Raw genomic sequence first — 12,328 nt, 5'->3', positions numbered from 1 at the left:
ACCAAACCTCAGAGAAATTTTACATTAAAAAAAAGTTACAGATGCTTAGAGATACTCATGAATTAAAATTTACAAACATGAAGAGCAGTATGAATATTTATATATAAGCTATGAAAAATAAACACAATATTAAATAGCTTTTGACAAAGTCAAAATGTCCGAAATTGCCTGTCAATATTGAATTAACTTTCTTTATTTTATTTAATATAGAATATTATTATTGGTGAATTAATAAAAAAGTTCCTTATACTGCAAAATAAAAAGATATGAATCTAATGTGTAATAGTGTTGAATTACAATAAGAAAGAAAATTCCCAATAAGTAGGAAGTAGGTAGATAAAATAACCATATCAAATCAATTACATTTCTATAAATAACAATTTAAACATCGTAAACAATTCTAGAATAAATGAGAATACTGATTTAAAAATGTAAGTAATCATTAAATATAACGATCGTGGCAATTCAATCAAAATAAATGGGAAAGACAGACATCGATCCATATTCAGAAAGGTCGAATGTTTACTAGATATAAAATTAGGCTTAGCGAATCCCAGCCATCAAATGTAAACATTGACATTTCGAATTGCCATTTAAATGACATATTCTATTAGAGGGCACTTAAGAGTCAACGTTAGTGATAAAATAAGTTAAAAGGCATTATTATAATATTAATAACAAGAAAAATGTATATAATACTCACAAAATTTGCACCCAATACGGAATATCATTAGGGATGTCAACTAGTCCTCGACGACTGCAATCGACTAAACCGCCAAGACAGGAACAACTAGAAGGACACGATGTCCTAGTGCACATAGGACCAGAACAATAAGTCCGAGAACACTCTAAAACCATAATATGGACAGAAATCAAAACTAATACTGACGTAAATATAAGCTTGAAGGGCGCCATATTACGTTGCCACGAACTCAAATAGCAAGTTAGGCTTCACGATACAAGTTTCGAGTTCCGCTATGCTTAACTCGATGTGAGTTTTACATTCTGTTCGATGTATTCCATAACATCTTGACCAATGTGTTTGATGTCCACGGGTGGACATCAGCCAGTATCCATGATCCATAGTATCATATTTTTATAACTACATAGATTCAAAGTTTACATTTGATGTGAAACGTCTATCGTCACTAAGTACACACTCTCCCTTCAACAACTCCCACGGATTTCTGCTACCATTGTCCATACAGAATGCGCAGATTTCTAAGACTATTTGAACTCGTGATGCTATTGGTTCAGATTTCCCACGTGATACGAATTGGAGCGTTGAAAGGAATTATTTCCCCTCCGAAAGAATTGTTAGTGTTTGTTATATGGGGGAAAGGATAGAATTTTTTTACTGAATATATCAATGGGAAAGATAATTTTTAATCGCTCATGATAGGTTATGTTTTATTTATCGTATTGCTTTGTTCTATATTATATTTATGCATTTTACTACTAACGTTAATATAATATTGGTAAAACATAAAAAAATTGAAAAAATTTGTATATTATAGTAATTAATGAAAAGATAAATTATAGAAATGACGTGTTTTCTATTTTTTATATACATTCTGATAAATTATTTTTTCTTTATTTTTCAAACTTATCCTATAACTTCTCATGGTTATTTTTAGCTATATTTTTCTTTTTTATTCCCGTTAATTTAAAATAATTATGATAGTAACAAATACATCTGTAAACGGAACATTAAATCAAAAAGTAAAATAGTTATGAGGAAAATATTTATTTTTTCTGTTTATTTTTATAAATAAGAAATAATATTATCTGATTAAAAACAACTTTAAATATTTGTTTTTTTTTCTTATTTTTTATTTTTATAAATAAGATATTGTTTATTTTTATAAATAAGAAATAATATTATCTGATTAAAAACAACTATAAATATTTGTTTTTTTTTTCTTATTTTTAAAAATAACAATTTATTTTATTCAAGTCTTAACATAATTTTTATTTATATTTCAAATAATTTTCGTTGAGTAATTATTTTGTTGTAAAATGAATTAAGACAACGTTTGGTAGTTTTCAAAAATTATAAATTTAAATTATCACTGCACTTCTTCTAGAGGATATTGGATATTGTCTATGCTAAAGATATATATATATATATATTTAGCATNTGCAAATGAAGTTCCCCTCAAGCAGAAGCAAGAGATAGATCTATCTGTAAAAATTGGTTTCAAGTGAGGTTATCCTCAAGCAGCAGCAAGAAATAAAGCCATCTGTAAAAATTGGTTGCAAACGACGTTCCCCTCAAGCAGTAGAAAGAGATAGATCCATTTGTAAAAACTGGTTTCAAGTGAGGTTCCCTCAAGCAGTTGCAGGAGATAAATCCATATATATATATATATATATATATATATATATATATGCTATTTCTATGACTTTTTTTATATTCCTAAAAAAGTAAAACCCTGTAGGCAACTTCAGGGGCCGTAGTAGGGGACAAAGACACTTTTCTCACTATCTTTTAATAAAAAAATATTTTTAGTGTAATTCCTAGAGTGTTATTTATTTGTAAGGTGTGCGAACCCCCGTGCCGTGGGAGTTGTAGAACGCCACTGCTTAGCTTACTGCTGATACTTCGTAGCTAACAATATGTACGGCTACTGAATTAAGCGTAGGGCTATCATAGTTAATGAATTTGAGAATTCATATTTCAGAGGGACAAAGTATGAAAAATAAACAATAAATGAAGAAAATAAATAATTCTGTTACCACTGAGAAAAAAGGGGAGTCTCAATTTATTTATTCATTCATTTATTTATTTATTTTAATATTTATTTATTTACTTATTTAATTTTTCAATTTTATTTATCTTTTATTCTATTTATTTATTTATTGTTTAAATAGCGAAAAGAGAAAGTCACTCAAATTATTATTTGAATTATGAATATTCATGGTTATTGTTATTTTCTTAATTTTTATTTCTTCCTTTGTTATCAATGATTGTATGATGGTTTTAGTTTCTCTCAAGGAAGTTTTAACTAGGCTGAATTAAAAGTTTAAAAGGTTAAATCTAAATCCCCTTTTTTATTTCATTTTGAAATTTATTATAGTGAAATAAAAGGATTTTATTTTTCAATAAAGCGTTTCGCATCTTAAAACACTTTAAATGAATGTTAATCATGTCCTATTTTACTGTGATTCAACTTCGGAAATATATATATTTATATGCATCATTTCGCCGATCGGTCGGTATGGTGGTCAGGGAGATGACCTCCATTCAGAAAGGTCCCTGGTCCGAAACTCCGGATGAGGCATGGATGTGGTTTCCTTCTCTTCTCTGTACTCTCTGTCTTTCTTACTGTGGAAGTACGTTGGTCCACCTAATAGGGTGTCCCTAAAAGAGTGGTCAACGAATCTGCCCTACTGATACCCAAATAACGAAAGTCAATATCCGGGTGGGCATTGCAAAAAACAAAATATGCATTATTTCTAAGTTTACGACTATTATTCTTAAGTTGTTTTTTTTTTCAATGTTCAACTCTGTAGTCTTGTTATTTTGAGCCCAATCCAGAAGAGAAGAAAACTCCTGCATTGGGACAAACTAGCATTCTTGGTGGGCATTTTGATAAAACTAACCCCCATTTGCATTACATGGAAAGGAAAACCACGAAAACATCCCATTCTTAGGCCGACTGCAAGAGATTCAAACTCATGATCCGTCTACCATTAAGGATATTACATGTCTGCACGAATTAAGGATATTACATGTCTGTGCGAGATGAAAGCAGAATTTGAATTGATCAGCAAACACTGAGATCGAACCTGGATCACCACATTGGAATGCAGGCGCTCAATCCACTGAGCCACAGCTGCTCTAGATAGATATATTAAAGACTTTAATAGGAAAAAATGGCAGATATCATCTGAGATTTTTTCTTTTTTTTTAAATTTAAGCAGTATTTTCTTTTTTTCTTTTTTTTTGTTGGACAGTAATTTTTTTATCAACTTCTCCACTGTTTAAAAGTAATGAAAGAATTTACTCGATTCGACCTATTTATCAAGGAAATTTCAAAATTTTAACATAGGAAGGTTATACACAAAGATTTAAAACTGATCTGAATTAACTGATTAAATTTAAAACATTTCTTTTTCTTTTTTCTTCTTTTTTCTTTTTTTTTCTTTCTTTTTTTTCGTCCGGTTACATTAGTTAGTACATTCCCTTTTTTTGCTTTAAATTTTTCCATACCCATAATTTCAACTTTATTGTATTTTTTGCTAAATGACATATAACATTTGGTAAACGAGATATCTCATTGTGGTAGATAAAACATCACTTTTATCCTTTATTTATCAAAGAATCAATTTATCATTTTTATTTTCGGAAAGCTCATAATTTATTTCCTCTATCAAGATGTTCTGCATTCATGAATTTATATCTTTGAATTCTCAACGGAACAATTAGCAGTTATTATATAAGAGAGAACGAGGCGAGGATATTAAAAAAGGAACGCTACACGAATGAACAAGGCTTTTTCAATGGTGAGCAATACTTTGATCTTTATTGGGTCATTCCCTGGTTTCGTAATCTCAGGTTTAGTTGATTAAGAATTAGCCGTCCATTATGTGATTTAAAATCGCAGGAACTTTATCTTTGTTTAACAATTATTATTTCTTTTTAAGCCTAAGGTTTATACCAGCAATCTCATAGCTCTCACACGTTAGAAGAAAAAATTGAATGATATATTACAAAAAGGAAATTCAACCAAAAATATTCAAAAAGGTTATCAAAAATTTCGTGTATATCCCGGCTAAACTGAGGAGACATAACCGTTTCGTTATGCTAACTGAGACTAAAGCGGGTTTTACATTTGAAAAGGTAAATTTTTTTAAGGATTTTTTCTTAAGATTTTTTTTTTACACTCTAAGTGGTAACAAAAATCTTGGCTTTATTATTTTACTTCAGATTTAAATAATTTGATTTAAAACACATTTATTTAACGCATACAGTTAATCATTTAGCATTATTTAATAACTCCATTTTTACATATTTATCATTATCCATTTTGCCATATATATATATATATATCCATTTTTACATATTTATCATTATTCATTTTGCCATATATATCCATTTTTACATATTTATCATTATCCATTTTGCCATATATATATATCCATTTTTACGTATTTATCATTATCCATTTTGCCATATACATCCATTTTTACATATTTATCATGATCCATTTTGCCATATATAGCTATTTTTACATGTTTATCATTATCCAATTTGACATATATATCCATTTTTACATATTTATCATATCAAACGATTTAAAATGTATTTATTGGAAACTGTAAGCAAAAAAATCTTGCTTACAGTTGCCAATGCAATTACCATTTCACAAACACGGGAGAAAACATTCTTCAAAAAATGCAAATGTTTGCAGCTATGATAACCATAAACTGTATACTTATCGAATTACTAAAAAAAAAAAAATATTAAAGCATGCGTTTTCTACACAAATTACTTCATGTGTTAATTTTGGGACGCCCTGTATGTTATAACAAAGTGCCTTGGCCGTAAATCTCAATTGTTACAAAGAAATTGTTTTGTGTTCTTTACATGTTTGCAATAAATTTCAATTTCAATAAATCTCAATCGTTTTCTAAAGCTGGCGCCGCATCATGAATACGAGGTTATGCTTGTGTTTACATAAATCAAAAACTTTGTTCCATTTTGATAATTTAATAGTGTTTCATGTTTTTTATACTCCCAAGCATTTTATTGTCATAGCTGACTGAGATATTAACTACTAAAATTTTATTAGTGATTCTCTTGCTGAACAACAAATCATTATTTTTATTCCTTTTAAATCACAAGTCGAACAAGGTCGCTGTTTTACAATCTCAATTTGAATTCAAAGTTTCGTATCTGTTGCCATGTCTACACACAAATTGCATATGAAAAAAAAAGACTTTATGACATTGTGTTTAATAAAACCAATCTCGGCGTAATGTGACGTGAACTCCTGTACTCATGGCTCTAAAAAGAAGCAATAAAGTGAACTAAAAATAAAAACTTCTACTCCATTAAAAATCGTTTTCTTCCGCATTGTAGTAAAGCAACAATAACGGCAGACGACTCCATTCCTAGGAATAAAGCCATATTAATGTGTGATTCTGATCTGCTTGGAAACAATGGAATAATTAAATTGATATTTATAATCTTGTTCGTGGCATTAGTTGAGTGAGAAATGTTAGGGTGCTGCATGGTCTAGATGCGCAATGGCGTCAACACGAGAAAAGTTTCAGAGGTTGCGATAGAAATCGAGATAATTAAATTTAAATTTGAGGAATAATTTATTGAAGAATGATTAACTTATTGAATTTATTTATTGTAGTCTACCTGGTATGTAATTCCAGAAAGAGTAAACAGCAGTGACAAAATTATTATTTAATACAATTAATTATTATTAAGACAATTTTTGCATCATTGAATGCATTATTTAAAAATATTTCACACGCGTTATTTTAAATTTCATATCCTAAGCCTATTTTTTTATACTATAATGCATTCAATGACTATACCGTAAGGCGCTCCGGTGGAGCGGTTGGTTAATGATTGGGTCATGGTTGAAGAGCTAGGGTTAGTAAGTTCGATCCTGGTAGCCGACAAAACAACTGACATGTATACGCAGCTAGGCTCTTGTTAAATCTGTCGTGACTGAAAGTCCATTTGTTGGGGTTGTGGTGAAGAAGTTTGCCGAGAGGGGTACCAGCTGAGGAACTGTCCAGATAGTCTGACAAAGGTAAAAATTGCATGGCATTCCTACCATGACCTTAAAAAGACAGAGCCCTGAAAAGAGTTAGATGCTTGGCCATGGTTGAGTAATGATGATAATCATATGTTAAGCTCTTTAAAAGTGCCAGTGTCAGCAATCCTGCTTGGTGAAACCAAGCGAATTTAAGGCAAATTGTGCGTATCTTGTTCTTCAGTGGCGCCATCTACATCTAAGAATACGACTTCAGCCACACACGCCTTGCAACCTGTTTACAGGGGGGACCCATTCATACATCTATTCAAGCTTCACTCATCTCGACTTCAACACAAGATAAGCACTGTTTAGTGCGATCAACATATCTACAACGATTATCATCGTCATTATTCTAGCTGCCTACGGGCACAAACTTAGATGAAGGAGTGAGGTGTCCGCTTCGTGGACGGAGACTCCGTAATCTACCTTAGTCCAAATCCAACATCCATTCATTCACAGATCGTAATTTTGACCTGAACCAGAGAACGATCAATCTCCAATTCAATACCCCCAGAAGTACGATTTCTTATGGGAACTCGGAAGATTTTGAGTAAACAGAGCTGAATCACCAGACCATCAAAATATTCGTCGATTCTCGAATTGTTTTAACTGTGTTGTAGCACCGTATATTTAGTATTATACTGCTCGTAGGGATGAAAAAGCATATTAAGGTGACTCAACTTGTTAAGGTTAATGTAAAGTGCGGGGGGAAAAAAACGCACCACCATGAATAACTTTTGATCTACTAATCGGATTTTCACGTTCTAGGACTCTATCATAATGGATCGAAGAGGTAACCTCAAATATGCTATTTAATAAGCACAGACGATATTGTAAGTTACGAAATTAGAAACAAAAGCGTTTTATCTCTGAATACGTCTTTTTTTCTTTCTTTCTTTTTGTTGTTGACGGATTTGAATTTCTGGCCCCCAAAATATAAGGGGTAACCTCAATCTGGGAAATATGATCCCCATTCCCAATAGTTTGGTCAGGAGAGCGCTCCAAAGTTTTGACCCCTTAATGTTAATTTTTCTTTTTTTCATATTTCGCTGTATCTCGAGAACTTTTTAAACGAATTAAAAAAAAATTTGCACACTATTATAAAATTCGTTTATCCAAAGATAGTACCATACAAAAAATAATTTTAAGTAAATATTTATTATTTTTTATAATCTTGTTTAATAATGGTAAAAAAAATTTGAAATGTAATGTATACAATTTTCTGCATCATTTTAAAAAATATAATTTTACACGGCAAAATACAAAGTTTAAGGCAATATCGATTGAAAAGTTCTTGGAAATCAAATTTCAAAAAGTCAGAATTTTTAAAATTCGATTTCTCAAGAACTATTCGATCGATTTCACTCATCTTTTTTTTTTACTAGGTAAAATTATATTCTTTAAAATGATGCAAAATTGTACACCTTACAATTCAAAATTTTTTCGACCATTATTAAAAATAATAAATATTTACTAAAGGTTATTTTTTTGCATGGAATTATCTTTGGATAAATTAATTTTATAATTGTGTGCAAAAATTTTAATTCGTTTTATAAGTTCTCGAGATATAGCGAAATAGGGTAAACTAACCAGTGAAGGAACACTTAAGCTTCACTTGCCTTTTAAAAAATCATATTAATTTCAAAATTCGTAATTTTAGATAAATGACAGTGTCAACATATTTGTTACTAATTGCAAATTATGTAAAAAAAATTGTAGAGAACTTACATAATATTGTTTTAAAGTTTTGGAGGTTCAAATAACAAGTAGTAAGAAGACCAAGTGAAGGAACAGCTCTTACCAGTGAATGAACACCCAGTAAAGGAACACTTAATTTTGGTTATTTTTTAATGCTCTTTATGAATTTATAAGCCATACAAATATTTAAAAACAAGCCTATTCTTGAAATTATAACATATAAATACTTGGAAAATGTTAACTTTTTTTTGTAATCATGAATTGAAAATTAAAGTGTCAACATATTAACACATACTGTTCATTCACTGGGAAATCTATGCCCAGTAAAGGAACATGCCTGTTCCCTCACTGGTTAGAAGTTGTTTTTCGTATTTTTAACATACTTTTGATGCGGAACATCACTAAAGGTACAAGAAAATTAAAGTTTATCTTTTATTTTCATTAACTTAGAAAAAAAACCAGTAAAGGAACACTTGTTCCTTCACTGGTTTTTCATCGTTTGGTGATCCAGTGAATAAACACCCCCTTATCTCAGTACTTTATTATGCTATGATGCTTAAAAAAAATAAAACGTAACTTCAATAACTATATTTTGAATTCTCTTTTTCACAGTGAGAAAAATAAAACTATTACATGCAATTAATTCCACTTCAAACATATAAATACAAACACTCACCTTATAATTTTTTCAAAGAAACAAGGTGTTGCAGAGGTAATAACAAATTCAAAAATTTTTCCAGAGAAGTCTATTTGACCAGGTAATCCAAAACATTGCTAGATGACGTCCTATTGTTTGGCAGTAAGCTATTGTTACCAATCAATCTAAAGAAAAACTTTAAAATTCTTATTTTTAATCAATATATATGAAATGTTCCTTCACTGGGTAGTGTTCCTTCACTGATAGGTTTATCCTACGCAACAAGTAAAATTAACATTAAGTGGTCCAAACTTCAGAGCTCTTTCCTGACCAAACTATTCTGACCCTATTTTCCAGATTGCGGTTACCCCCTATATTCTGGAGGTCAGAAATCCGAATCCGTCGAGAAAAAAAAGGTATGTTTGTTCAGAGAAAGTACGTTTTTGTGCCTAATTTCGTAACTTAAGATATTGCCTGCAGTTTTTAAAAAAAAGTATAAAACTAGTAGCACTTTCTAGGGTATTTCTAATTAGAAGTACAATATATTTTCATTTTTATGGATAATAAATCAATATCAGTGATAATGTGTAATTACATGGTAGTAGTTACAAATGAATTTTTAATTAAATATGTAAAATAAATAAAACTGAATGAAGCTTTCACCTTTTAACAATTTGACTTTGAACAACTTTAAGAATAGTAACCATTTTTTTCCCTTTTAACGTGATTTCAATCTTTCGCTTTAGCGTGATTTTAAAATCTTTAGCTTTTCTTTTCCCCCCTTTCCAGTTAATGCTATAACTTTCAAGATTTTTTCTGATACATAATTTTCGCTGAAGAAATATATATGTATATACATGTATATACATAAACGTTAGAATTTGAAGTAAGAGAAAGAGAATGTTCTAAAATATGCGGAAAAGTATGGTTCTTTCCTTAAGCAGTCATCGTCTGCAATACAAAAATGGTGCGATCACAACGGGAAAAAGAATCGAACTTTTATATTCTTTTGAATTTCATGTCAGAGTTCATACTTGGTGACCCTCGACATTTTCTGAGGATGTATCTGAGATTCATTGAAAATTCGGATACGATTTATTTATTTCTTTTATAAAAGAAAAAAAAAAGATTGAGAGCTGCAAGAAAAGAAAAAGAAGAGAAAAAAAATCAGAAACCCCGCTGAGGTGCTCGGATGAATGATGAGCCGAAACGAATATCGAGAATGCTTTTCTTTCGAATTTTTTCTTCTTTTTTTCGACAGTGTATCGGGGGTGCTTTAGTAAATATGAATATTAAAAGCATGAATCGACTGTTGCATTTATACGAATAATAAAGAAATAAAAAAATCGTCTGCTATTCACGTCTAGCAGTATTTTTACATTTGTTCTTCAGGTTCTCTAAAAGCTTCTTCTGTTAAGAGTATTGATTTTAATAGAAATATTTTTCTCATATTTTAAATATACTCATGAAAAAAAAAAGTTTGACCTCGCAGTTGTGTTACCTTGCAATCCGCAAAAGATGAACTGCAGAGCATTTCGGAAAAACTAAAAAACTGGCACGTTGATTTCCGAAAACTCACTGTTATGCCCTTTCCAACTAAATATATTCTTAGAGCAGAAATATTTTTTATTTTAAATAGCTTGATAGGTAAAGCGGTGATGTTTCGAATGTGTTTTCAGAAATTCTACTACCAGTTTTTTCAGTCCGAAATATTTGTTACATCCAATTTGATATTAATTTACTATTTGATATTATTATATTCATTCGATATTTTGATATCTGCTGAGGTTGGATTAAGAGAAATATCAGTGTTCGAAGTTCCAGTTAAATTCATACTGGGCAGTGGCACTTGAACTTAAAAAAAACATTGATGTAGGGTATACCGGGCAAATGTATACCGGGCAGTGGCACTTGGATGGCACAACGTGTACAACAGTATTGGTGAGTTATACACGCCAAGACTCATTGAAATTTTTTTTAAAGATAGTTATGCAGCCTTTAGAAAATTATCCAAAATCCATAGAAACCTTACTACTCAAATTAAATAAAATTTTGGAAATTTGTATCAACGAGAAATTTTCTAAATGTACAAGAATTTTTTGTCAGATATTGTTGTAGGTTTTAGATCAACCCATAATTGGTAAGTAATCTTTTCTCGTGTGAATATAATAAAATCACAACATCGTTGTTCAAGATTAACTGTATTTCTAAAATCCTACTAAATCCATAATAATCTTATAATGCCTAATTTTGTTCAAACTTATTTTAATATAGAAGACTTAGAACTACACATTCAAAAGCTACATTAATTAAGTTTTGAATGTTTAACAATTTAGAATTAAATTTTCATTTTATCTCTTATCAATTCATGCATATAACCTAACTAAATGAATCATTAAAAATATTTAATAACAACAAATATATGTACTTCTATTTTATTTATCTTTTTGGTTTTTGAATCTCCACTACCAAACGTATTTGAAAAAAAAATAAAAAATAAAAATAAAATACGCAATTTGAATAAAAATTCCAAAACTAACCTAAAAATACCATACCTTCCCCTTTTTAGAAGGGGCACATACAATTTTTTTAAGAAAGTAGGAAGTGTCAAGCATACTTTAGTTTTTAGTATGTTGGAAGTGGTACGCATTATTTTATTTTTACTTTCATTTCACTTAACATATTGGTTTTTAAATTTCCATTACACAAACGTATTTCAAAACAAAAATACAATTTGAATAAATTATAGTTCTCTTTTTAAAGATTATACCACCACGTTGTAGTCAATATTAGCAACCACGATTAGTACATTTAGTGATAAACATAGAGGAGATACCTTTTCATTTCTCGAAGTTTGGATGAACGATTTTTCATATTCATTGTTTTCATTATTCGAAGTAAACAGTGAATACGAAAAAAAATCTTTTTGTTTAATAAACGTTTGTCATAAGCTTTTTTAAAAACGGGGTTGAAAAAATTTTGTCTTTCAAAATGGGCGATGATTCAATAGGTATGAAATCTATGCAAGTTTATGAATTGTCAAATATAAAAATTCGTTTAAATTTAAATAAATTTTTAGTATACTTTTTCCGAGTACCTCTAAAGAATGTTTTATTTTTTTAAAAGAAATATTAAACGTTGCATAAAATGATTTCAATATAGCAAGGTTTGTAGTTATCCTGATATCCCAGATTTTCAGCTAAATAAA

General features: G+C 29.8%; 1 protein-coding gene across 1 annotated transcript in view; it reads right to left on the bottom strand.

Annotated features, from left to right (window-relative positions):
- The window catches only part of LOC107437740 (leucine-rich repeats and immunoglobulin-like domains protein 2), a 59,565-nt gene extending 58,341 nt beyond the window's left edge, over nucleotides 1–1,224 (bottom strand). The window contains exon 1 of the mRNA XM_016049837.4: nucleotides 704–1,224. Coding sequence (XP_015905323.1) covers nucleotides 704–915 — 212 coding nt within the window. The 5' untranslated portion in view covers nucleotides 916–1,224. The remainder of the gene's footprint in view (nucleotides 1–703) is intronic.
- Nucleotides 1,225–12,328: the final 11,104 nt, after the last annotated feature.

This window comes from Parasteatoda tepidariorum, chromosome 3 (assembly GCF_043381705.1).
Source record: "Parasteatoda tepidariorum isolate YZ-2023 chromosome 3, CAS_Ptep_4.0, whole genome shotgun sequence".
Classification (NCBI taxonomy): Eukaryota; Metazoa; Arthropoda; class Arachnida; order Araneae; family Theridiidae; genus Parasteatoda; species Parasteatoda tepidariorum.
The sequence above is the reverse complement of the archived record's forward strand: the minus strand, read 5'-3'. Positions and strand labels throughout refer to the sequence as shown.